Below are 27,180 nucleotides of genomic sequence, written 5' to 3' on the forward strand. Positions count from 1 at the left end.
CGAAGCCTCCCACCGTCAGTGCTCCAGGGAGGCACCATCGCCGACCGTCCTTCGCAAGCTCTGTGCCACATCCAAAGCATGTGTTAGCCAGCCACCCCATCTCCCAAGCCGTGCCACGGCCTTGAGCTCCGGCGATGCAAAGAATCTTCTCCTTGCATTGCATCCCCCACACCTTCCCACCTCCCCCACGACCTCTCTCCGATCATTGCGGTGCTCTGGCCGTGATGAAAACAAGGCGAATGTATTTTCCTTTTGCTGCAAAGTTGTACTTGAAAATTGCGTCCATGAATCAATACGATGTTAAAATACAGTTTTATATGAAAAAAGGGTGAAAATAGCATAAGGAAATTCACTGGGAGCAAGTGGAGTTTTACTTGTCGCCCTCCGTCCCCAATCCTTCTCCAGTTGAACAAGGCCATGGCCAACTCTCCATGCTAGACAGCTGCCTCGACTGTCCATCTCAAAGTAAGCCCTCCAACTCAACTTAAGTAGATACTTGTAGAGGGGTGAGTGTCTAGCCTAACAAAAGCATTAGCTGCTTTTTTTAGCGTCACAAACATTAGGTGTTGGATCATCACTAAGTTTTTTATCAGGACCACGACCAGGTGTTAGTCGGGGAAAGGACGAGTGAATGGGAAAGTAAGGTTTTGTTATTGAAGGCCATGGAATTGAATTGGTTCCAACCAAGGACATTGATAATGAGACTGAACTCAAAATTTGTTGTTTGGATGTTCCAGCAATTGGCACATGGAATTCGGAGGACAGACTCCATTATGATGCTTGTTTGGATGGTCATTGCCCATTGGGATTGCTCATTTCTAGGAGGCGCTCGCTATGGGGTGTCGGAGATTCGCCGGAGAGGTGAGAGACGGAGGAGGAGGGCGGAGACAGGCGACTGCCTTGCACAATGCGTCGAGGACTGTTTAATACCACTTTTATTTTCGCCACGAGCAAGACGAAGGGGTATGCGAGGCGCACGCGGAGGGGGAGGGATGCCAACTAAGAGGGGAAACTTAGGGTCTTGTCTCCAAATTGATGGCTGGGGCACATGAGTGTTGTCGCGGGACTTCAAATATCCGTTGCCAAAGAATGTCATGGCTTTTCAAACAATGATATACGAGCCACCCAAACACCAAAGTTGAATTCTAGGCCCAACATCTACATCCAAGCGGTGTTTAAGAGGGGGAGCGGCTTCGTCTCATTTATGGCGAGACACAAGCTCGTATCGCCTCAGGCGTTGTTAGTAATGGGCGGGCCCAAGTAGCTTCCTACATGTTAGTTTATTTTTCTTCTCTGTTTATAATACTGGGCCGAGCCAAAGGCAGAACCGAGTTAAGTCTCACAACGTGCGAGAAATAGCCCCGGTATCTAAGAGGAGGATGTGAAAGAGTGTGGGCCCTATAAGGTTATCGATGGGTAAAATGAACTTATTTTGTATGCTATCCGATGATATGCTATGTGTTAGTTTAGCACTATGGTGGTGATCATTATTTTTCCTGCGGGGAATTTTCAACCTATTTATAATCAATCGTGGCAGTACAAAAGAACACCAGATGTACAAAAATTACAACCAAAAATATATGACCACCAGCGACGACTATAAGCATTGGAGCAAGACAAAAGACATGTCGCCTTCTTCGTCCATCCCTCACCGGAACCGGCAAACCTTATTGTAATAGACAGTCAAAAAATTGTCGTGCTAATTAAGCCCTACAGGACTAGCGCAACAGAGCAGCAACCATCACCGATAAAGAGAATCGTATATCAAAAGGATTAAATCTATAAACATACAGACAAAACTGGATCAAAAACGGATCCATCGAATACCAACACCGACTTAATCCCGCAAGATGCGAGCAAACACGAACCTCATGGGCAGTACTGGGTTGGCCATGCAGGTTTGTGATTTCGTTCGATTTTTCCTAGAAAATAATCTCTCTACCAGACTTTTCCTCTGCGCTTGTATATTTGTTTTACTTTTCATTGTTTATTCATGAATTGTTTTTGAAAATCAGGAACATATTTTGAACTTTTGAACATTTCCTCAAATAAAAAATGTTTTCTTCAAAATTGTGAGCATTCTTTTAAAAATTCTTGAAGATTTTTTCATATTCATGAACTCTTTAAAAACTTACAGAGATTTTCTAAGTCCGTGGACATTATTAAGTCATGAACAATTATAAAACTCGTTAACAGTTTTTAGAATTCATTGATATATTTTCATATTTATGAACAATTTTAAAATTTATGAACATTTTTAAATTCATAAATGTTTTCTAAAATTATGAATATTATTGAAAATTCAAATAAAATAAAATTAATGAATGCTTTTTCTAAAGTGTGTTAATGGAATGTTGGTTCTGATACTGTCATGCAGGACCGGTGGCCCAACCAGACGCTTACAAGCAGGGTCCACTTGAAGGGAAAATTTTAAAGCTTTATTGGGCCTCTGTTTGTAGGGAGCTTAGTAATTGTGACTAGGATTGTTTAAATTCAATGTTTTTTTCCAAAACAAATGAATATTTTGGAAATTCACAAAATTGAAAAATCCTATTTTTAAAGTGTGTTAATGGAATGTTGGTTCTGATACTGTTATGCAGGACGGTTACACAATTATGCCCAACCAGACGGTTACAAACGGGGTCCACTTCAAAAAAAAAGGATTAAAGCTCTTCTAGCCTCTCTGAGGGAGCTTAGTAATTGTAAGGACACTTAGTTTTGAAAGAAAATAATTTTTCAAAATACTAATGCTCCCTTCGTTCCACAATGTACTGCATATAAATTTTTCTAAAATCAAACTTTGATCAAATTTATAGAGAAAAGTATTAACCAAATATATAAAATACTCCCTCCATTCCAAAATATAGTGCGCCCACGCTTTTCGAGGTCTAATTTTGACTATAAATTTAACCAACGAGACCAACTACGGCGAGAGAAAAAAATTATATAATTGATAACTTCTTTCGAATACGAATTCACTGATATAATTTTTGCTCCCGCCGCAATCGGTCTTGGTAATTAAATTTACGGTCAAAGTTGAAGCACGTGGATAGAGGAAGCGCTACATTATGGAATGGAGGTGTTCCATAATATAAGAACGTTTTTGACATTAGTGTAGTGCCAAAAACGTTCTTATATTATGGGACGGAGGGAGTACGTCTTTTGATGAGCCTAATGATATATGTTTAACATTCTAGATGTAAATTTTTTTCTCCATAAATTTGATCAAAGTTGTCGAGTTTTGACTTTTCCGAAAATTTGTATGCACATTATTCAACAAGAGAGTAATACTGTAGAGAAACTCAACATATGGACCGGTGCCGATACCGACTCGAAGCCTCTAGCACGTCCCCTTTTTAAGGACGCCGATAACTGCCACACATGTGGCATATACGACATGCACCCACACACCGTGTGTGGTGTGAGCAGGAGGCAGCCCACACGGGCTGTGTGTGGGTGGACATTAGAATTGCCTACACGTGTGGGCGCAGCTACTTCGTGCCACACGCCTAACAAGTACTACTCATTTTCACCCCGTGCGTGTGGCACGAAGTAAAAATGCTCACACGTCCTGACGCAGCTACGTTAGGTACCCCGCGGGATGACGATTTGGTTGTCATCCTGGTTGGCAGATGTAGTTATCCGGGATGGCAAGTGTAGTTGTAAAAGCATGGCAACTCTATCTATTTTGTTTAACTATAGTTGCCATGTCTAATTTATGGTAGTTGTCGCGTGTAATCAAACTGTAGTTGCCGTGTGTAATTAATTACTTGCCACATATGGTCAAAACAGTAGTTGCCATGTGTGTTTACCTAGTTGCCACGTGTGGTCCAACCACAGTTGCCATGTATTGTTAATCACAGTTGCCATATGTGTTTATCTGGTTGCCACGTACGCGCAATTGCAGTTGCCATGTAGCAAAGAATCACAGTTGCCATGTGTGTACCGAGTTGTCACGTTCACGTAACTGCAGTTACCATGTAGCAAAGAATCACAATTGTCATGTGTGTCTATCGAGTTGCCACGTTCGCGTAACTGCAGTTGTCATCCACAAGGTAGTTGTGTCGTGTGGGCGAAAAGCAGTTCGCCCACACGCACATGACCTAGTTGGTGGCTGTGTGAATGAAAAGCAGTTCGCCCACACAATGCAGCTGGCAAACAGCGTGAACGACGATCCAGATGTGTGAGCGAGTTGGGTAACGCCCACACGTGTGGGCGTTACTGTTTTCGCTTTTTAATCCTCTCGCCTTTGCCGCACCCTCCGTACCGATTCGACTCCGTCCCAATCGAATCGACCGCGAGCGACTCCAACGAGCCGAACCGAAACATCACCGACCCACCAATGGCGACGAGGCCGGGCGACGAGACCGCGCAGCCCCCGCCGAAGCGCCCCCGCCACGACGGCGACCGACCCGAGCCCGAGCCGGCGCCGGCACCGGCGCGCGTGCAGCTCAACCCGGCGGACTGCAACCTCGGTAAGCACACACACACCCGCCGAAATTAAAACTGTCTGCAAACCCTCGCTCACACAAGGACTGCTGGACACGTGTCCCGCTGCTTCTCTCTCCAGACTTCGACGTCGGCGCCGGCGGGCTGCGGGGGGAGGCGCTGCACGGGGGCGGGTTCGCCTACTGCTGGTCGGGCGCGCGCGCGACGGCGGGGGCCCGGGGCGGCGGGCGGTACTGCTTCGGGTGCAGGGTGGTGGCGGAGCAGGCCGTGGAGATGGGCGACACGGAGGCCGCCCAGCGCCACCTCTGCCGCGTCGGCGTCTCCCGGGGGGACGACCCCGTGGGCGGCCTCGGGGAGGCCGGCGGCCGCGGCTTCGGGTTCGGGGGCACGGGGAAGCTCTCCCACCGGGGCAGGTTCTTCGATTACGGCCGCGTTCGGGGTCGGGGACACCGTCGTCTGCGCCGTGGACCTCGATTCCAAGCCCATGGCCTCGATTGGGTTCGCCAAGAACGGCGAGTGGCTCGGCATTGCTCACTACTTTGATGCCGGACACAAGGGGTTTGATCTGGTTGATGCTCCTGTGAGGCCGATGCAGTGGGAGTCAGCAATCTTCCCGCATGTCCTGCTGAAGAATGTCGTCGTCGAGATGCAGTTTAGCAGGGAGGATGGGCTGGAGCCGGTCGATGGCTACGAGCCCTGGACCTCATCTTTGGTCGATGGCAATGCGGTGCTTGGGCCTGTGTTTGCAGAACGGAAGGAGTGTGAGGTTATGATGATGGTTGGCCTCCCGGCTTCGGGGAAGACTACTTGGGCAGAGAAGTGTGTCAGGGAACATCCGGAGAAACGCTTCGTCCTTCTTGGAACCAACCTTGCATTGGACCAAATGAAGGTAACCGCTGCAACCCCGCCCATCTTACAAGCAGTGTTTGTTCACTTGGAATTTGCTTTTCATCTTGTTGTGCTCATTGCAGGTGCCGGGATTGCTTCGTAAGAACAACTATGGTGAGCGCTTTGACCGTTTGATGGATCACGCCACACAGATTTTCAACACATTGCTGGACAGAGCCGCAAAGATCCCCCGCAATTACATTCTCGACCAAACAAATGTGTACAAAAGCGCCCGTATTCGCAAGCTGAGGCCATTTGCAAACTACTATAAAGTAAGCCGCCCGAAAAGAGACATACCCTGCTTTCAGGAGTTGTTATTAAATAAATTAACAACGTGCTAATGTTGGATGGTTTATATCTTATACGCAATAGATTGCTGTGGTTGTTTTCCCATCGCCAAGTGAACTCAATTCCCGGGCAGCAAAACGATTCCAGGAGATGGGGAAGGATGTACCGGCTGAAGCAGTTGATCAGATGACAGGTAACTATCTAGGCAAACTTTTGGGGTGTTTTTTTATCCCTGTTTTATCTACATCCTTTATAAGTCACTAATAATTTACTAAATGCTTCTCTTTTCAGCCAATTTTGTCTTGCCACTGTCAAATGACATTCCTGGTTCAAAGGAGCCTTTCGATGAGGTTTACTACAAGTCATGATGATGCAATGCAACGTTTGGCCACTTCACGTTTTTATCAAGCTCATTTTTTCTTCATTGTGCACAGGTGATTTTTGTGGAGCTTTCCAGGGATGATGCCCAGAGAGACCTAGACGAGATGAAGCGTCTGCTGCCAAGAGCCTCGACTACCAGCCATGGCAATTTCAGTAACCAGATGGTATGGTGTCATTACTCTTTCTGAAATTGTTCTGCCCATGCGTCTTTCCATAAGTATCCTAACTGACTTCTCTGAGATTGTTTTACAGGTGAGCTCAGCATATACCGGGACTGTTTCTGTGGCAGGACCATCTCCGTCGCCAGGCTTTGAACCACCAATGAATTACTCCTATGGACAAGGTGTGCATGCTCCGGGTGCACAGGCTGGCTACTCAAATGCTCCATATCAGATCCAGTCAAGCTACTCGAATGCCCCATATCAGCAACAGACATGCGCAAGCTACCCAAATCCAAGCTATCCAAACACCGCAGACCAGAATCAAGTTCACGCAAGCTACACAAGCACCGCAGACCAGCATCAAGTTCACACAAGCTACGCAAGCACCGCAGACCAGCATCAAGCCTACGGAAGCTACGCAAGCGCCCCGCTTCCTGGATATGGATCACCAAAAGCATATGGTTCCCAAGGGTACCCAAGTCCATACAGCAGCCCTGGTTACGCGATGAACATCTACCAGACTCCTGAGCCAGAGGGAGAATACGTGGGATCCGGCTACGGACCTGCACCCCCAGTCCATGCCCAGCCATCCGGCTACGCACCTGCAGCTCCAGTCCATGTCCAGCCATTGCCTCAAGCTGTTCATCAGCGTCATGATGGTGCTTCCTCATGGAGCTCTGGCAGTTACAGACCCTATGGACAGCAGCCTCTTGGTAAGCGCCTAGCTCATGCCCCAGGCTCTTGCTTTAGTTCACTCTGTATTACATACACCCAAGTTGATTGGTAGAAAACTGACACATTTCTCTTTGGACCAATGGCAGATGCGCGCTACACAAACACGAGTTCGCAGTACGGTGCTGCAGTCCCCATGCCGCCTCCGCACGGAGCTCTTCTGCATCCAGTTCCTGGGCCGCCGCCTTCAGCACCTCCCCCTCCTCCCTACTACATGAATGCACAGCCAGGCCGTTGGTAGGGAGTGCTGGAGCTCCGGGTATCAAGAGGATACCAGAGAAGATTAGATAAACGTGACCTAACATGCCTCTGTAATTTGCTTTTTGAGGTTCCCAGGAAACTGTTTCTGTAATTGTGGCATTATGTATAGTTTTGCACGTATGAGAAGATGGCCTTTCCTGGATTATCAGTACTATTTTCGTAATTGCTTGAGAAAATGATTTTCTAGTCAGTTTCAGATCAATGCCTATAACATACTTCCCTCTGTTCCTAAATATAAGCCCTTTTATAGATTTCAATATGGGCTACATACGGGGCAAAATGAGTGAATCTACACCCTAAAATACATCTAATACATAGTTCGTATTGAAATCAAAAAAGCCTTATATTTAGAAACGGAGGGAGTACTTAAGAGGATGCCATAAGCTCACACGACAGACTAGCCTGCAACAGAGTATATGCCGATGATAATACTGTAGTTCCCAGTGGTAAACTGGCAAACTAACTACCAGCGTTTAGCAGTTACAAGCATATAAATTACAGTACACGAGATCGTGTGATCGAGTTCCACTTGTCTTCCACTGCAAACAGACCGCCAGCCAGGTTGATGGGAACAACACATCAGCTATTCTAACCCTGCCCTTGATTCTCCGGATCGCTTCATCAGAATGAGAATCATCTCCTCTTGACGGCTCCGTAGTTCCTCGTGACCTGCAAAACAGCAAAACTCTTGATATCAATCATGTAACACGACACAAACAACATTCTCACACGACAATTACGACGTGACTTCGCTTACCCGAGGCGGAGGTTTCTTAGGCTTGTCATCTTCGTCGCTGTCATCGTCTTTGCTCATCACCATGCTTGGCATGGAACCAGTGTCGGCTTTCCTCCCTCTTTTCGCAGTGGTAGTGCCTCTGGCCCGACCTCTGCCTCTAGGAGCCGGCCTTTTCCGTCCACTTTGTGGGAAACTGTCCTCGGGATCCTACGAGCATTCGAGGAACCATAAAACACAGTTCATGAAGTCGTTTGTCAAAAGCGGTCCAGATTGCCAATTTGTCATGGATGTATAATGACTCTGTAAGTATAACGAGGAAACAGACGTACTGAATTTTCAACAACTTCATTTACTTCGTTCGCTGCGTCCTCATCTGAGGAAGAGTCCACCTCCTCACTGCGAATAGCAGCACTTGACCTGAAAATGCTGTTCGGTCAGATCAATGTTGAAGTTCCAGCACACAAGTTCTACGACATTCAGAAACTTCAACATAGGTAAATTGCAGACAACTGATTAGAGTTCCCTTTGTCCATGAGCTCCACACTCATGGTGTTAATCCATAAATTTCTCCAAGGTAGCATATAGTTCACACCAGACTAGAAATTTTCAGTGCTGAAAAGACAAAAATGGCAAGGAATTTTAACAAACCTTGATTGACTGAAACTAAGGGTGGTTTGTTTCAATGAGCCTTTCCCCCTGCCTCTTTTGGAAGCTCCACCTCTAGCGGCACCAGTAGCATCTTTAGAGGGTCTAGTAAATCCAGCTGTAGACCTGGTTGATCTGGTACCAAGAAGCAACTCCCTGGTGTCCTCGTCATCACTAAAAGTGTTCATGCTACTTTCAGCTGCTACAGATTTACCTCTAATAGTATCCTGCTTTGAGTACCATCAGAGCAATAAGCAGGTCAGAAACTGGAGCATAAGGAGGTGCGGCAGATGGCAAGGGCTTAAATATATGTGATCACCAAATTTTGAGTGCTTGATGCGAGCCCTGTGTCTCCCTTGGAGCGTAGAGATATTTCCTTTACACGTTCCTAGAGAATAAAATGGTCAATCATAAACCTTTCTGCCAGAACCTCGTCGCAAAACTACAGTACAAGGGTTTGTACCTGCATGCACTCGCCAACTTTGACTATTATATCTTCTTCCTCGATTTTAAATTTCTCTGCTTCGGAATTCAGTTTCTTCTGCAATTTCGAACAAAATGTTTGGAGCTTAGACATAACTTCTCAGGCATCATGCGGCCAAGTTGAGGACTAACACTATATGCCCAAGACTACAGAACGGTAGCAAATCATACCCTTGTTTCATCCAGATTTCGCTGCAAACAGGCATAGAATGCGGTCTTGTCATCCTTGCTGACAAAGTCATGCAATGCAATGTCCAAGTCGTCAACTGGAAGAATCTCCATTTTCTGCAAACAAGAAATGTGCACCATTGTAGAAATAAAAAATAAAGTTTGAATGTATTCAAATCTGTAGAACAAAATTTGGAAGTCCGCTGGAAAATAAAATCATCCATTGTCTCACAATACTGTTATCAACTTTCAGCTCATGTAAAATTTTAATGCGGCCGAATAGCCATGTAGGTGCATCATATTAACTGATCAATGGCCCAATGCCTATCACAATGCAGCTTCTACCTTCTAGCCAAAAGTATTTATCTGTCATTATATTTATGATTTTATGAAGCATATTATATTTCTCCAATACTAAACTAACAGTGAGCATTTGAAACCGCTTTAATGCATGATGCTTTGTTTTCCTGATATCATGTATTATACAAGTAGAGGGCATGACATTAAGAATAAAACAGATACCAATATGTATCCCATCCCCTTCTGAAAGAAGAAATATAATAGATGTAGTTTCAAGAAATACCAAGTTATTTTCTGCAACCAAAGCTTCAATAGTTTGTTGGTTTAGTTCCTCAGGACGAAGTTTCTCGGACTCATCGATATTCTCTACAACATATTAAAGACAACGTCAATGAACGTTTACTCAAAATTTCTCATAGCTCTGTATTTTCTCTCACTAATCAAACATCATGTGCACTGTTTTTCTTAAACACAGCAAAATACCTCCTGTAGTAGTCTGGCGCTTCTTTGCTGCTTTTGAGAAAATGAGAATATCTTGGGGGTTCGCAACCTTTACAACAAGAGGCCATGAAATGAGTTCGTTCAGCTAAGCTTGAGAAGAACACTTTAATAATTAATGCATTAGTGCCCGAGGTACCTTGCCGACATACTTCTGACCAAATCGCTGTGGGTTTATTGTTGAAAACCCAGAGTAATCTACCTGCAAAACAGTACCCAGACTTTAATGTGTTTTATATATCTTCATTATTTTTCGCGGATTACTTCTACTGATATTTTACCTTGATTCGAACTAATGGAAGTTTGGCTTCAGATCTACTGGCTGTTGGTTGACTACTCTTTTCGATCAGATTTCTTACCTGAAATCGAGGTAAATTGTTTCCATTTAACAAAGGAGTTTCACCAGACTAAAGAAACTCGCAAATAAGAATTATTGATGAATTCACACCAGCAATGTCATATGCTTATAGGAAAAGGGACAATATCTGAAGTTCTAAACACAAAACAGGAAACTGAAAACTCACAATTTTATCCAAATGTTCAAGAACAGAGGCCTGATCGTTAGGGTCGACATCTGCTTCATCTTTCAACACAACCTACACATTCAACACCATGAGAAACCGAGAATCACTTATATAAGCATGAAGTAAGGAGTGGCATACCTCAGCATACTCAAAAGGTCTAACGGTCATCAAAGGTATTTTGTTTGGTCTATACTGGTTTCCCTGTTGAAGGAATATGCAAGGAATAAGAAAACTCTGAACACCACAACAATGTAGTGTTTAACATAAAAGAAGAAGAAAATTAACCTTGATTTCTAACAAAAGAACATGCTTTGGTTTTGCTTCACCATCAATCAGGGAGGTTGCAACTGATGAGCCTGGCTGCGTAATGTGAAAACCCATTCCAGGGACCTCCTACAGGCAATTGATCAGAAGGCAAGTGCACAGTAAGTTTTTTCCTTGAAAAAAATAATAATTTCAAAAAGAAATCCCAAATTATTACCTGGGGGTCAATAAGGCATTCATGCTCATGGCCCCATACCACGAAGTCTAGAAAACGTGGTAAGAAATGCTCGTTGATGGCACTTTTTGGGTTTGTCTTTATCCTGTATGTGTTCAGAACTTCAGATGTAAATTGCTTTCCAGCATGCAGGATTAAGGACTGAAATAAATTAGTAAAATGCATACCTGTTCTGATGAAGTACCAGGATATTGAACCAGTCAGATACTGATAGACCCTCTTGACTTTCAGGTCGCATCCATTGTACTGAATGTGGTGTCTGAAGTGTTGAGATACAGAATATGAAATCATAAAGGGGTGACTGCGTTGCAGATGTACAAAGATACAAAAAAAATATTGCTCTATAAAAAGCTCCAAACCAAACTAGCAGAATGGAGAGGCACCTGAAACATTCTGTTCAGTCGCTCATCTCTAATGTTCCCAAGGCCATATAGTGCAACTGTAGTTGTACCCTGAAATGATATGAAATTACAGATTTGGCATCTGAGAGCTCATGATATTGCCTGGGACTGAAGTAGTTCACCTTTTTAACAAGTACTGGATGGACAGCTATTTGACCAACACCAGAGCCGCCAAGGTCCATCTTCCCAAAATAATTTACAAGATTGCAAGCCGAAAGGATATCAATAGCAGAGAGGTTATCCTACAATGAGGAAAAATGAACGAATGCATAAAAGAAAGTGGAGAGACATAATACAGATAATTTCAGTAGAAACCCATACAATTCAAAAGATCATAAAAATAAGCTCATACCACCCCAGCAGGATCATCATGATTTCCATGGATAGTGAACACAGGCAAGCCAACATTGAAATGTGGGTCTTCATAGTTTACGTGGCCAAATCTGGTAATGCAACAGGAAAGTTCATCTGAGAACATGGCCAAGAATATAACTGCACGCATCTTTCCTACGGTTTTCATGCATGATAAAGAGATAAATAAGATCAAAATAAATTAAAAGTAATAGGCTTTCTCATGAAAAATCATGTGGTTGTCCTTCTTGAATTTTTAAATCGAGTAATCACCAAAATATGAGGACCGTTATGAAATGGAATGTTGAGCTTTGAGATTCATTGTTCAACCTGTTTGGGAAGTTGACTGTCTGATCACTGACAACCTGGAACTTCACTGGCAGGTCATTCAGGCAGTAGCGGCGTAGAATCTCAATGGTCTTCACCAGGGTTGAACGCGAAGGCTTGTTCTCATGGAACAGGTCACCACCAAGAAGCACAAAGTCTACCTGCGAATCAGTCTCATCCCAGTTATTACAGGCCAATAATGGGCTGTCCACGACAGGATGAACAGGTGGATCAAAATAACCGCACGCAAAACATTGCTCCTACGAACCTCCTTCTGCTTTGCCAACGAGCATATCTCCTCAAAAGCCTCGAACGAATCAAACCTCCGTATCTCGTCCTTCTCCATGTAGCCCAGATGGCAGTCGGTGGCCACAAGTATCCGGAGCGTGTCTCTGTCGTCTTCCCTGCAGTGGCATTCAACAGCGAACAGGTCAGGAGGACAGGACAGGACAGCATCATGTGGCTGTCAGCCTAGTGGCAGGTGGCAGCCAATCGAATGCCCCAATGCACAAAGATAGTTGTCTCTATGCAACGAGTAGTAGTTGTCTCTATGCAACGAGTAGTTAATTGCAAAAAATTCGGATTGATTACTATGTATTTATCCAGATTATCATGCCACTAAGGCATTATGATGATCAGGTGGACTCACATTGCCTCTGCTGGTTCCAACTATAGCCAAAGCACTCGTCTCCGATCAACAGCTCACTGCAAGGACAACAGACACACAACCACGGTTAGCTGACAAGCGACAATACCAACGACTCGAGTGGCGGGAGCACGATGGAGGCTTGGAGGCGTTCCGTCGAACAGGTGCTGGGCGCCACAACAGCTGCACCACACGCCCAAACCAGAGCCAACCTCGCACGCAGCAAGCCGCCACGAAACAAGGCACGCGGAAAACGCGGAGACGCCGGAGTCTACGGCGAGAGAAGCACGGCAATCACCTTCTCTTCTCCTGTCGCCACCTCCACCGCCGTCGATGGGAGAAGCCCACCGCGGCGACCGACCTGGCGCGAAGCCGTAGTCGGTGGACGCTAGTCTCAGCTCGACCGACGGACCGCTCGCACCCTCTCCTGCACGCAACGGCGGCGTCGGAGTCGCGGCTGCTGACCAGGGACGACCCGAGCGGCGCGGCGCCACCTGTGTCAGCGGCGGACGAACCGGAGGCAGCGGGAGGAAAGGAAAGAAAATAATTGACCCGCCGGTCGCGGGACCCTCGCGGCTTTACTTCCTTTCTGGGTCGCCAGGCTAAACAGGCCCACGAGTCTTCGGCCCATGGGGTAGGTCCACCTGGGCCGCCCAGGATAGAACCTCTCTCCCCTGCCCGTCCGTAGCCCATAGCCATAGCCACGAGCTGCTGCCGGCTTCCTCCTACGCGATACGAGAGTGTTCGCTTCGTTCCTTCCCGACCTGCGGCGGCGATCGATTTCTAGGGCAAACTCCTCGCCCGGTCCGCGCGCTCGAGGCGAGAGGAGGGTTCGGCTGGTGAGATGGTAAGCTGGTGCGCGGGCTGGTTCGGTGGTTCGATTCCTGTTGGTGCGGGCGTGTCGTTGATGTTTTGCTGTTGGTTTCTGCTCAGGCGGGGCGCAAGGAGACGGCGCTCGACCTGGCCAAGTTCGTCGACAAGGGCGTCCAGGTCAAGCTCACCGGCGGCCGCCAAGGTTGATTCGATTCGCACAGCCCAAATCCCCTCGGTTTTCCTCTATCCCTTCCCAGTGTTATGATAAGATACATCGTCAGATCCATCAGAGGGCTCCCTATTTGTTTTGCGTCAGGCTCTGCCACCCGTGCAGTGTTTGGTGCAGAGTGATTCGTAGAGAATGGCGCGAGTGTTACTGACGTGACTTGTTAGCTGGCCTTTGTCTGATTTAGTTGGTGAGTTTTGTGTTTCTCTGGTGTTGAAGGATGTGTCTGTGTGTGAGTTGTTGGCTCTTGTCATTCTAGTCAGAAAACAAATGCCTATGTGTGAGTTTATCTAGTCTAGATGTGTGCTAGGGTACCTGCTTCTACAGTGAGGAAACAGGTGGGGTGGGAAACTGAAATTAAACCTGGATCATGGTAATTCATCATGTGTTAGCGTGATGTATGGACTTTTATCGCAAATCATTTACAGGCTTGTGCTTGCTTGCACCTCTTTTTTGTTGGGTATGTTTGTCTATAAATTTTGACAGGGTGTGGGTATGAGGTGTCTCTTACCTTACTAGTTGAAAATTGTTTAAGCTCCTATGGTGGCCAGCTCTATGAAACCTATGTACTCCCTTAGTTCACAAATATAAGATATTCTAACTTTTTTATGAATCAGATGTATATAGACACGTTTTAGTGTGTTTGTTCACTCATTTCGCTCCGTATGTAGTCCATATTGAAACATCCAAAACATCTTATATTTATGAACGGAGGTACTACCTGTTTATCTCCTGCTGTGTTCTTGCTAGCAGTTATATACTGACGTGACATATGCATATTTGCAGTTACAGGAACTTTGAAGGGATATGACCAGCTGCTGAACTTGGTGCTGGATGAAGCAGTCGAGTCTGAAAGAGGTATTTAGGCTTCCTTCATTTGGGTTTTAGGGCGTGTTCGGATCCCCTCCACTCCTTTGAATCCTTGACTCTGCTCCGGCGCTCCCTGCTCCTGGATTATTGGCTCTGCCCCAAAAAATCAGGAGTGGCTATCACGTTCGTTAACCACTCCACTCCCTCCACAACGGGGTGTGAGGTTCAGGTAGTTGCTGCGCGCTAGCGATAAAATTGGATCAAGCGAACCCGTAAGTTTTGCGCGAGAGGCTAGGGAGTGGCACGCGGAGCTCGGTTTCAGCGACTCTGCCGGATTGAACTACAGTCTGCTCCGCTCCGCTCGTCTGACTCTGCGGAGTAGTAGCGTTCGGCACCGCTCGGCCCGCTCCTGGAGCAGAGCTGTGGAGCGGAGTGAATCCGAACACGCTCTTACTGTCCATCTATTTTTTTTTTCTAATGATTGACGGTTTATACAGTTAGAGCTTAGGGTGAGAGCTATGACTTATTTGTTCAGCATAGAATCTTTTGTTCTACTAAAAATTCGTCAAGGCTAACTTTGTAATAGAGCACTGCATTGAGTACTACTTCCTCCGTTCTAAATTACTCGTCACAGAAATGGATGTATCTAGAACTAAAATACATCTAGATACATCCATACCTGCGACAAGTAATTCGGAACGGAGGGAGTAGATTGCAACAAATGTGGAGTTTATGTTTTCTGTAAACAACATGATCATCGTAACTCCTGCACATTTAAAGAGAATAATGGCCCCCCTTTCTTCTACAGTGTCATGTGTAATAACCTTCATCTTGCAATTTTCTTTTGTAGAGCAAGATGACCCATTGAAGCTGTCAACCAAGACCAGACAACTTGGTCTAATTGTAAGTACTCTTTTACTATTGTCTCTATCAGTCAACATGTGGATTCAATCCTCTGCCTATCATTTTGAATATCTTGATAGTGGATGCTATCCTCCATTGTTTACCGATGTTATATTAATATATACCATATGGCCCTTAACCTTTCTCAGCAATTAGCTCCCCATGTGCTCATTAGTTGTTATGCTGGATATGAATTGATTGTTTAATTAATCCTTTTGTGTGTTTTGCTTTGCTGTTGTTGAGTACATATGTCATACATCTATTGATACAATGATACTTTGTGTTGCAGGTGTGCAGAGGCACTGCTGTCATGCTGGTGTCACCAACTGATGGAACCGACGAGATTGCCAACCCCTTCCTCGCAGCAGAGGGGGCGTCATAAGCTTTGTGCTAGTCAATTAGTTCAGAGCTGTGTTACTCAAGCATGTGCCAAAAGAGCTTCTGTTCTTTTGGAGAAAAAAAACTAATTGTACCCGTGTTTGACATGTGCTGATGAACTTGTAATTTGTATTGAGCTACTTAAAACATCCTTTCAGAGCAGCCATGCTTGCATTTATCTTCGTTGTTGGAGAATGTTGTCATGGTTCTAGGAGAATGGCTGCATCTATCTTGCATTTTAGCTTGATGAAATATCAGGTGTAGATACAAGTTTACCAGAATTGCTCACAAACAAAATACCATGGAAAATAGCAGCTTTGTTTCGTGGGCGTCTTTTGCTGCTCTCTTCACGCTTGTTTTACGAGTTCAACCAAGTTCAGTAAACTGTTCACCCTCAATCTATAGATGCTTTAGTGCAAGCCAGGCAAAGGCAGAGCTCTCTTCACGCTTGTTTTATGAGTTCAAAGTTAAATAAACTGTTCATCCTCAATTTATAGATGCTTTAGTGCCAGCCAGGCAAAGGCAGAGCTGCATCGGGCAACAAACAATTGGGTGGCAATGTACTTGCTCCTGTCCCTGAGAATTTGATCTTCAATGTCAATTGAAAAAAAAAACTTGGCTGAAACAGTGACAAGGTACTTGCTCCTGTCCCCGAAATGTGATTTCGAAATTAAGTCAAACTTTGAAAACTTGGTCATTTAAAAGGTTATCTTCATTTGCAATACCAAATACCAACTATATACTATTGGATGCGTGATGAGACATTTTTTCATATTATATTTACATAACTATTTGAAAATACATGTAGTTCTCTCAATAAATTTGGTTAACTTTACGAAGTTTGAATTCTAAAAAGATACTTAAGCACTACGTTAGGGAACAAAAGTAGTAACATTTTGCACAGCTAGAGCATCTAAAGTCGGACTTTGGCAAATCCCCCCACCCCCCCTCCTAAATGTTTGCGGAGGCACCCGGGCGCGACCCCGGACATCGTCGGACGACCCCTCAAAAGTCTTGCCCGAAAACCACGCTCCTCATTTCGAAACCCTCGAATCCATGAGCGTTGACCATATAACACAAATTCATCGCCGATTTAACAATTCAACAATGCAACAAAGCAAAGTGAACCACAAATCAATATTGAAACATGCCAAAAAGAAATTCAACTTACGAGCCGTGTCCAACCAACACGATGAATCAAGATGTAAATGCATTGCTGTCATGTTGGTGACACCAACTGATGGAACCGATGAGATTGCCAAGCCCTTCCTCACAGCGGACGGGGCGTCATAAGCTTAGTCGATTGGTTCAAAACCGTGTTACGTAAAACACGTTCCAAACAAGCTTATGTTCTTTTGGAAAAACTAATTATGATCGTGTTTGACATGTGTCGATGAACTTGCAATTTATATGGACCTGCTTCAAACATCCTATGAAAGCAACAATGGTTGCATTTATCTTCATCTTTGGAGAATAGTATCATATTGTAGGAGAATCGCTGCATCTATATTGTGCTTTTCATCCGTCTTGTATTCGCTTGAGAAATACTCCTTCCGTTCCAAAATAGATGACTCAACTTTGAACTAACTATTTTGGAACGGAGGGAGTATTAGGGGAATATACAACTAAAAAAGCTGAAAAACAAAAACCATATGGGCGACAGTGTGTGTGATAGGCCCCTGAAAGGTCCCTCCATTTCAAAATACAGCGCGAATAGACTTTTTTTAGAGTCAACTCCGTGGCCTTTGATCAAGCTTATATAAAAAGGCATGTACATATATAACACCGGATATTACATATTATTTAGCCAAGGGGCATTTTGCATAGTCATAGAATGCACCTTCAGCGCCATTAGTCAACCTTTAAGAGTTTTTGAAAGCTTTCCCTTGTTCTTACAATTTTTCCCAACTCACATTGTTTTTTAGTCCATTTATTTTTTGATGTGAATTGTTTAGTCCATTTATTTTGTTATTTTTAAGAGTTTGGACTTTTATGTTATAATATGGTTCTGTCTTGGGCTAACTTGCCTTGGCCCATGGGCCTATTTCGGCCCTTTCCCTCTAGGGTTAGCCGGTTAGGTCAAGGTCTCTCATCCTTTTCCCCACCCCACCTCTATTAATACCCTCCACCGCCGCCGATTCCATCACCATCACCTCATCCCATCCCGCCGGCGAAGGCTCCCCACCACCCAACCCTAGATCCATACAGTCGTTAGATTAGATCCGAGCGGCGGCGGCCGCGGCGTGGAAGATGGTGTGCATCCGGCAGGCGACGATCGACGACCTGCTGGCCATGCAGGCGTGCAACCTGATGTGCCTGCCGGAGAACTACCAGATGAAGTACTACTTCTACCACATGCTGTCGTGGCCGCAGCTCCTGTTCGTCGCCGAGGACTACGGCGGCCGCATCGTCGGCTACGTGCTGGCCAAGATGGAGGAGGACCCCTCGGAGCCCTGCCACGGCCACATCACCTCGCTCGCCGTGCTCCGCTCCCACCGCAAGCTCGGCCTCGCCACCAAGCTCATGTCGGCCGCGCAGGCCGCCATGGACCAGGTCTTCGGCGCCGAGTACGTGTCGCTCCACGTCCGCCGCTCCAACCGCGCCGCCTTCAACCTCTACACCTCCACCCTCGGCTACCAGATCCACGACATCGAGGCCAAGTACTACGCCGACGGCGAGGACGCCTACGACATGCGCAAGATGCTGCGCCAGCCCGTCCCCAAGAAGCACCACCACCACCACCACGCCGGCGGCGGCTGCTGCTCCCACGACGCCCCTGCTGCCGCCGCGGCCGGCTCGTCCCCGACCTCCGCTTCGCCGGAGAAGAAGGCCGATTCATGAGAGGTTATGCTTCTGCCTCCTCTCGATGTGTCCTTTTTTTTACAATAAACTGCAGAAACTTCCGTGTGATGACCGTGTTCCCTGTCATTGAGTGGCGATTTTGCTAGGAAAATATCATAGCCAAATTTCGCTGTTGGATCTTGGATTTTGCTAGGAAAATTAAGTTGATGCTTGTGACAACTCTGCTTTCCTACTCAATTGAATACTGCTGTGCGATGACCATCATAGGCAAATCTTGTTGTTGAATCTTGTGTGTGCGGCGCCTCTCTCACCTTTGGCTTCTTGAGATTGACCTTTCTCAAAGTTGCCCAGTCATGGAGGCGCATAGTGATCACTGGCCGGTTTAACGTGGGAGCTAGCAGATTGTTGCCATGCTTCCAAAATCTCTCGCCACATCTATTGTTATCATGACAGAAAAAAAATACTTTTTTGATCTCTTGTCGTTTGATGAGCATTCATTAGTTCTGACCTTATGCTTACCGGAGCTATAATGTGCTCCGGTGCCTCTCACACCTTTGGCATCTTGAGATTGTTCTTTCTCAAAGTTGCCCAGTCATAGTGGCACATAGTAATTCCTGGTGAGTTTAACGTGGGAGGTCACTCTTTATGGTTATGCTTCCAAAATCTCTCTCTACATCTGTTGGATCAAATCACTTTTCTTCTAACTGTATTGTGAATATAGTGGTTATGTGCAATTAAGTTATGTAAAACTATTGTGGCTTGAATTTGTTGCATCTTGCCAAGTTTTGTCAATGATGATTTCTGTCTGCAAAATGTATGCTCTGTGGATTCAAGCCCCTGTTTCAGGGAGAACCTCTTGATGAAGTAGATATAATATGACATCAATTGACAAATCTGAGACATCTTGCAGCATTGTTTTGCTTATTGCCTTGTTATTTTAGTAGTTAAGTGCATTGTTTTGCAACTATCTTTATAGCCTGATACCTTAACCATCATTTTCTGAAGTTTTGCCAATGATGATTCTGTCTGCAAAATGTATGCTCTGTGGATTCAAGCCCCTGTTTCAGGGAGAACCTCTTGATGAAGCAGATATAATATGACATCAGTTGACAAATCTGAGACATCTTTTTGCACTGTTCTGCTTTTTGCATGGTTATTTTAGAAGTTAAATCTATTGAGGTCTGTTGACTTCTGATTTTGCAACTATCTTTGTTGCCTGATACCTTAACCATCATTTTCTTAAGTTTTGCCAATGACGATTTTGTCTGCAAAATGTATGCTCTGTGGATTCAAGCCCCTGTTTCAGGGAGAACCTCTTGATGAATCAGATATAATGTGACATCAATTGACAAATCTGAGTCAATAGTATAGCATTGTTCTGTTTATTGCCGTGTTATTTTTGTAGTTAGAATGTATTGAGGTTTGACTTTTGATTTTGCAACTATCTTTTGTTGCCTTAACCATCATTTTCTTAAGTTTTGCCAATGATGATTTTGTCTGCAAAATGTATGCTCTGTGGATTCAAGCCCCTGTTTCAGGGAGAACCTCTTGATGAAGCAGATATAATGTGACATCAATTGACAAATCTGAGACAATAGTTTGTGCTAGTGATTGAATTGAGATTTGAGTTTTTATTTAGCTTCCTTTGTTGCATGATATGTATAAATTATTTGTTGTTTTCCTATGATGATTCTGTCTGCAAAATGGATGCCCTGTGGACTCAAGCCCCTGTTTCAGGGAGAACCTCTTGAGAAAGCAGATGTAAAATGACATCAAATGACAAATCTGAGGTATTCCATATTGTACTTCCTAGTATTATGACATCAATGGACAAATCTGAGGTATTCAATGACATTGTGGCTATGATGAGAAAAGTCATGCACCACTCTGAAGAGATTCATCTCTTTGTGCTGATAAACAAACTTACAACCCATTTTACATCTGAGCCACCTCTTGGATACCTACTTTTGTATTTCTTCTTTATTTGCTTTTCATGCCATATATGGTTGTTTTTATAAACCAGTTCGGGGAAATAATGTACAGAACCAGATGATGAGGGTTGCCCAACTGCAATCCTACCATGATGCGGACTGAAATTTCATTGAGGACAAATACATTTGCCGCTGATGGTTCTTCTTTACAGTCCCGCATATTTTGAATGCCAGTGCAGTTCTTGGTAACTTGTTTCGTGAACCTTGTTGCATTGCATATTAATTACTTTGTTTTCTGTTGATATTTATGTCTCCTAATAGGTGCTTTGTAAAGGCTATGATGAGAAAAGTCATGCACCACTCTGAAGAGATTTCTCTTTGTGCTGATAAACAAACTTACAAACCATTTTACATCTGAGCCGCTTCGCGTGTTTGTATTTTCTGATTTGTCTCTTGGTTTTTGAGAAACCAAGTAATTTAAGGTAATAACTGGATTGGAGGGATAATAACAGAGCCAGATGATGAGGGTTGCCTATGAGCGATCCTACCATGATGCGGACTGAATTTACATTGAGGTCAAATACATTTGCCGCTGATGGTTCTTCTTTCCAATACCCCCAGTCTTGAATGGAGTTTGTCCTTGGTTTTCCAATGATGATAATGGCTATGATGAGAAAAGTCATGCACCACTCTGAAGAGATTTATCTCTTTGTGCTGATAAACAAACTTACAACCCATTTTAATTCTGAGCCATCTCATGACTTTCGTATTTTCTTATTGGTTTTGAGAAACCGTTTTCAGCTTTTGCCTTTGTGAGAATACTGTAGTCTTGGATATTAACTGGATTTGGAGGAATAATGTATAGAACCAGATGATGAGGGTTGCCTGTGAGCGATCCTACCATGATGCGGACTGAATTACATTGAGGTCAAAACATTTGCCGCTGATGGTTCTTCTTCCCAATCCTCCATATCTTTCAATGGTTTTTCCTCCCTGTTATGAATGTACTGGGAATTTGGGTCAAAACGGTTTTGCCAATGATGTTTCTGTCTGCAAAATGGACGCTCGAGCCCCTGTTTTCAGGGAGAACCTCTCGAGAAAATGACATCAATCGACAAACCTGAGGCATTGTAAAACCAAAAAACTTTTACTGGAGCTTGTATTTCCTAATTGTGTTTCATCTCTTCTTTTTTTGACAATTGTACACGCCAATCATATATCAGCTTTGCTTAGATGTGGTTTCTCAAATGTATTTTCTTTCTCCTGATTGCAGAAAGCCATTTCAAGCGCAAGGAGCTGCTGAACCTACTGGATGATATGAAGCAGATGGTGCTCTACTTCTGTATCATGATTGTAGCCTTGTACCAATGATACAGAGGGAACATTGTACGGTGATCTGTAGGCTTGCCTGGTCATATTGGCTAGAGTCCTTGTAATTCTTGTGAGATTAATGACATGCACATATTTTAACTACCTCCCATTGTTGTTGTGCCTGAAATTTTGGGAGCATCATGCCTGAAGTGTGGAAGGTTAAACTAGACGCGCACTCAATAAAATTTGTTTTGATGCCCTCTTCTATGATCAAAATGAGCATTGTGATGTAAGATCACATTTGTTGCACATACATGCAATGGTCATCTTAGTTCTTTACCTCAAACTTTTATTTTTTTAACGTATATAGTGCTTAAATAACAAAACAGTTGAACCCAAGAAATTGAACTAAAACGAACTAATATCTGAATAGAGTTTTGGGTTCAACTGATGTTGGACCTGCCTTGAACCCAAAACTGAGTTGTCGCCCCTTTGAATGTAACGTTGGACCTGGAGCCCTGCCTTGAACTCCCACTCATGGGGGGCTACCAATTTTTAACTTTTCAAATTAAACTTTGCATCAAAGAAGGTTGTCTAGATGTGCAACTAGGTGAGCAACCTATATGATGCAATAACAAAGCAAGCAGGAGAGCGGTGTGGAGGCACAATGCTCCCAAGAAGCCACTAGGGTCACCGTATTCTCCTCACGCCCTCACACAATGTGAGATGCCGTGATTCCATTATTGGTGCCGGCGACCGAACCTTTACAAACAAGGTTGTGCCGGCGACCGAACATTTACAAACAAGGTTGGGCAATCTCCATAACTTAATCGAAGGCTACCAACAAAACCACGAAGCTTCACCACAATGGACTATGGCTCCGTGGCAATCTCAACCGTCTAGGGTGCTCAAACACCCAAAAGTAACAAGATCCGCTAGGGATGAGTGGGGGAATCGAAAATCCCTTGGTGGTAGTGTAGATCAGGGCCTTCTCAACCACTCCCGAGCAAATCAACAAGTTTGATTAGCTAGAGAGATAGATCGGGCGAGAATGGAGCTTGGAGCATTTAATGGAGCTTGAGCATTAATGGAGCTTGAGGGGGAAGAGGTAGGGGTCCTGAACTGTGCGTCTAGGCCGGATGGTAACAGGAGGCAAGGGACACGAAGTTTTACCCAGGTTCGGGCCCTCTTTATGGAGGTAAAACCCTACGTCCTGCTTGATTAATATTGATGATATGGATAGTACAAGAGTAGATCTACCACGAGATCGGAGAGGCTAAACCCTAGAAGCTAGCCTATGGTATGATTATTGTTCTCTATGTTGTCCTACGGACTAAAACCCTCTGGTTTATATAGACAACGGAGAGGGTTAGGGTTACACAAAGTCGGTTATAATGATAGGAGATCTACATATCCGTATCGCCAAGCTTACCTTCACGCCAAGGAAAATCATTTCCGGACACGAGACGAAGTCTTCAATCTTGTATCTTCATAGTCCAGGAGTCCGGCTGAAGGTACAGTCCGGCCATCCGGACACCCCCTAATCCAGGACTCCCTCAGTAGCCCCTGAACCAGGCTTCAATGACGACGAGTCCGGCGCGCAGTTTGTCTTCGGCATTGCAAGGCGGGTTCCTCCTCCAAGTACTTCATAGAAGATTTTGAACACAAAGATAGTGTTCGGCTCTGCAAAATAAGTTTCCACATATTGCCATAGAGAGAATAATATGTACACAAATCTAATCTGCTGATGTATTCCGTAGTGTGACATCGCACCACGGCCAAGCCTTTATTCGAATCGTTTTATTGTCCCACCTCGGCGTGTCATGCGAGGCGGTTTCCTTGGCACGTCTTGTTAAAGTAGAGATCGTGTCCCCTTATTCCGGGATTCTCATCAATACGGGCATGGGTAACCCAACCGCGCCATTGATTACGGCGCTTGGAGATAAGCGAGTTTTACCAGGCTGGTGGGGACACGTAGTTGCGTCCACCCATATAAGGGAATAAGGATCCACCTTTTCACCTACGCCTTCTTCATCCTTTGCCTATCCATTTTCGCGCACTCGAGCTCCAGCGCCCAAGTCCGCACTCCCCACCTCAACCTTCTCCAGCCATGTCCGGAGCGGGAGGCAAGTGGATGGTCTTCTCTGTCACAGAGGAACACATCAAAAAACTGAGGAAGGCCGGATACTTGTCTAACGACATCGCGTACCGGCTTCCCGAAGAGGGGCAGCTCCTCCCCACCCCAAGGCCCCATGAGAGGGTAGTGTTCCTTCCCCACTTCCTCCGCGGACTGGGCTTTCCTATCCACCCATTCGTCCGGGGACTCATATTCTACTACGGCCTGGATTTCCATGATCTGACCCCGAACTTCATCCTCAATATCTCGGCGTTTATCGTCGTGTGCGAGGCTTTCCTCCGCATCCGTCCCCATTTCGGTCTATGGCTCAAGACTTTCAGTGTCAAGCCGAAGGTGGTGCACGGCAACCAGGCGGAGTGCGGAGGCGCCATGGTGGGCAAGATGCCCAACGTCTTATGGCTCGAGGGCTCCTTTGTGGAGACCCTGAAGGGGTGGCAATCGGGGTGGTTTTACATCACCGAGCCGCGTGACCCTGAGTGGGTCGCAGCCCCCGAGTTCCGGTCCGGACCCCCAACGCGGCTCACGTCTTGGAAAGAGACGGGTCTGTCGTGGGGAAGCAAAGAAGAGGTGACTGGACTGCAAACATGCATCCAAACCCTGGTGGACAAGCAGCTCAAGCTTGTCAACGTAGTCCAGGTTATGCTCATCCGCCGGATCCTCCCTTGTCAACAACAGGCCTTCAATCTGTGGGAGTTCAACCTGGCGCAGAACCAAACTCTGAGCAGGCTCTTTGACACGACGTACGAAGATGCCTGTAAGGTGCTTTTCAAGGGCGCCGAGGCTCCCGCATCCGCTACCAAGGATCGCGGATTCAGCGCGCAGCGTCACGCTAGCGTGGTAAGTTGTTTGTATCTTTTACAGGGTATTAGTTTTCCATAGTTTAACTCTATGCGGGATCTAAGCTCCCTTTCTTTTGATAGAATTGGCAGGCGAAGTCCGGACAGATCGACTGTCCGGCTCCTTTGCCCGAAGACCCAGCCGATGCCCGCTTGGCGAAGCTGCTGGTTCCGGCACCCTATGTGGTGTCGGAGAAGAAGGCCACGGGGACTCGAAAAAGTGCTCGGCGCCAGGAGGTGTCAGGTTCATCATCCGACGGCTCGAAGGCGCATTCCTCCCGTGAAGACGAGGAGGAGGAAGAAGAGACCTCTCCCCCTCCAGCGGGGTGAGAGAAGATAAGGAAGGCCGCCCTTACTGGGAAGGCCGAAGGGTCCAAGAAGGGGAAAACCCTTCCTCCGGACTACTCCATCAACGCCGACGACGGCGGAGAGGAGTGGCCGCTCAGGGCCAAGCCCCTGGCGAAATCGTAAGTATCCAGATACCAGAGTAATTCATAGTATTCCTTTATTGCACAACTTTCCCTTATGTCGAATATGATTATGCATCCCACCCAAAGACCGGCTCGACGCGTCGTCGAGCGGTTCACTAGACTCGTCGGATGTGAATTCGCTTCCGACGGCTTCCTCCCCCCCGCCCTACGGACGACGCCAAAGTGTTGTCCCAACAGGTTCCAAGCCAGGAGGAGGTGGTCCCGGAGGCGCCGCAAGGCGACCTCCCGGACTCCAGGAGTAAAGGGGATAAAACCCCCCAAGGCTCCAAGTCCGGCTCTAGGCCGGACACCGCTCCGGAACCTTCAAAGGTTTCATAGTCCGGCAGGTGACCTCCTTCCAAGAGGAGCAAGCCCACCGTGCCGGTGACCCCCGTCCAACCGGAGGCGCCGTACAATCTGTTGGAGGTGCTCAAAGGCGCCTCCATCGACGAGGAGCACCGCACCATTATGAGTGCGGTGGTCCAGAAGGTTCAGTTTGCCAAGAGCGGACTGAGTGAAGCTTGTGCTAGCCTTTTAACAGGCTTTGAGGTAAGTAAAGAATGTGTAAATAATATTACGTCATAGACAATAGCCCCTGATGCTCTGTTTGGCGTTCGGGAAGAAAAAGCCGAATAGAGGATCAAATAAAATTCGCAGGAGTCTAACAAAAAGGAGTCAATATGCGTATGCAGGCTTCTCTGCTGGCGTCCGCCGTACTGACTGCGGAAGTGGACACGCTAAAGCAGAACCTCGAGCAGTCCGAGCAAGAGCTCGGGCGTGCCAAGAAGCAGCTCGAGGACAAGGAAGGTAAGAAATACCTTGCTTAAATATATATAAAAAAAGTGCAATTGCAAAAAATGACATGATTATCGTGACTATTGTAGGGGCCACGTCTGAGGTGGCGACCCTGAAGCAAGTGCTGCTCGAGGCCGAGAAGAGGGCGGCCACGGAGCGCACCGAGCGGGATAAGTATGAGGCCCAGGTTGGCAAGTTGCGGCAAGAGCTCCAGGCTCTCATGGAAAAACATGAGAGTTTGGAGCTTGACTTAAAGACGCGGGCGTCCGAGGTCGCGGTGGCTATTGAAAATGCCAACTCTGCCAAGGCCGAATCCCAGAAGACCCTCCAGGAGTTGGATGAGGTGAAAAAGATAGCGTCGGGTAAGGCATTCTTTATGCAAAGCAAACACATAAACGTGAGTTACTTGTCCGTGCTAAGGTGCACTGGGGCAAGCTGAATGCTGAGAAGCTTGTGAAGGACGGGCCACCGCCGGGGAAAGAGCATCGCAAGCCCGAGAATTATTATAAGGATGTTCTGAAGGGTGCCCGCCTTATGTCGGATGAATATTCCGGGGATGTAATTTTGGAGTAAAACTCGCTCGTTTGTCCTGTGCGCTGAAAACTTATTCATATGCGCTAAGCAATGTTGTTGGAATTTAAAATATTACCTTCTGTGCGGCTGTTTATCAATTCTGAGAGATGGCGAGTCGTCGGCTTCTGCCCCCGTGCCGCTAGTGCTGGGGTGTTCGGGGATAAACCTGAGCGCTCTTTTTCCCATGTTTGGGTCCTTCGAGGGAGGCGCTCAGCACAACGAACAAGGCAATCGGACTATAATGCGTGAACACTCTCACGTAGCCATAGAATTCTATATTTTTAAATTTCGGCGAAGCCCCTGGTATTTGGAAGACCGATTTCGGGGCGCTATCCACGCCTTGGCCGGACAGAGCCGACTCCTCGCTCTAAGCGGCATAAGTCTTTAGGGACTCGAAAAACCTCTCAAATAGCGACCAACTCTCGCTTCATCATGACAGTCAGTTTTAGCTTTCTCT

At 45.9% G+C, this 27,180-nt stretch overlaps 3 protein-coding genes, 3 non-coding genes and 1 pseudogene across 7 annotated transcripts; 6 read left to right on the forward strand and 1 right to left on the reverse strand.

Annotated features, from left to right (window-relative positions):
• Positions 1-4,683: 4,683 nt before the first annotated feature.
• LOC119356933 lies at positions 4,684-7,297 on the forward strand (annotated as a pseudogene).
• A 187-nt stretch (positions 7,298-7,484) lies between these two features.
• LOC119356934 (double-strand break repair protein MRE11) lies at positions 7,485-13,280 on the reverse strand. 2 transcript variants are annotated; one of them, XM_037623921.1, is made up of 23 exons: positions 13,037-13,280; positions 12,742-12,797; positions 12,361-12,496; positions 12,096-12,253; positions 11,767-11,857; positions 11,537-11,656; positions 11,397-11,465; positions 11,181-11,272; positions 10,996-11,098; positions 10,800-10,907; positions 10,653-10,715; positions 10,515-10,586; positions 10,272-10,349; positions 10,130-10,192; positions 9,976-10,042; positions 9,776-9,858; positions 9,196-9,309; positions 9,005-9,082; positions 8,861-8,929; positions 8,545-8,768; positions 8,226-8,313; positions 7,918-8,103; positions 7,485-7,829 (listed from the first exon to the last, which is right to left on the reverse strand). In XM_037623921.1, coding segments are annotated over exons 2-23 (2,100 nt in total). In that variant the 5' UTR covers positions 12,744-12,797; positions 13,037-13,280; the 3' UTR covers positions 7,485-7,793. The 2 variants fall into 2 exon arrangements, with proteins under 2 accessions (XP_037479818.1, XP_037479817.1); XM_037623920.1 differs by having other exon boundaries at positions 8,545-8,771.
• Positions 13,281-13,433: 153 nt separating this feature from the next.
• On the forward strand, positions 13,434-16,063 carry LOC119356935 (sm-like protein LSM7). Its single transcript, XM_037623922.1, has 5 exons — positions 13,434-13,585; positions 13,672-13,753; positions 14,564-14,635; positions 15,438-15,490; positions 15,780-16,063. Exons 1-5 carry the CDS (start codon positions 13,583-13,585, stop codon positions 15,870-15,872), a joined length of 303 nt encoding a protein of 100 aa, XP_037479819.1. The 5' UTR covers positions 13,434-13,582; the 3' UTR covers positions 15,873-16,063.
• A 1,936-nt stretch (positions 16,064-17,999) lies between these two features.
• On the forward strand, positions 18,000-22,177 carry LOC119356936 (N-terminal acetyltransferase A complex catalytic subunit NAA10-like). The gene is made up of 2 exons (XM_037623923.1): positions 18,000-18,712; positions 21,875-22,177. Exon 1 carries the CDS (start codon positions 18,119-18,121, stop codon positions 18,707-18,709), a length of 591 nt encoding a protein of 196 aa, XP_037479820.1. The 5' UTR covers positions 18,000-18,118; the 3' UTR covers positions 18,710-18,712; positions 21,875-22,177.
• LOC119359917 lies at positions 20,528-20,619 on the forward strand. The gene has a single exon (XR_005172743.1). It is a non-coding gene; the product is annotated as a small nucleolar RNA Z221/R21b (small nucleolar RNA).
• Positions 20,934-21,023, forward strand: LOC119359920. The gene has a single exon (XR_005172745.1). It is a non-coding gene; the product is annotated as a small nucleolar RNA Z221/R21b (small nucleolar RNA).
• LOC119359919 lies at positions 21,263-21,354 on the forward strand. The gene has a single exon (XR_005172744.1). It is a non-coding gene; the product is annotated as a small nucleolar RNA Z221/R21b (small nucleolar RNA).
• Positions 22,178-27,180: the final 5,003 nt, after the last annotated feature.

This window comes from Triticum dicoccoides, chromosome 2A (assembly GCF_002162155.2).
Source record: "Triticum dicoccoides isolate Atlit2015 ecotype Zavitan chromosome 2A, WEW_v2.0, whole genome shotgun sequence".
In the NCBI taxonomy this organism is placed as follows: Eukaryota; Viridiplantae; Streptophyta; class Magnoliopsida; order Poales; family Poaceae; genus Triticum; species Triticum dicoccoides.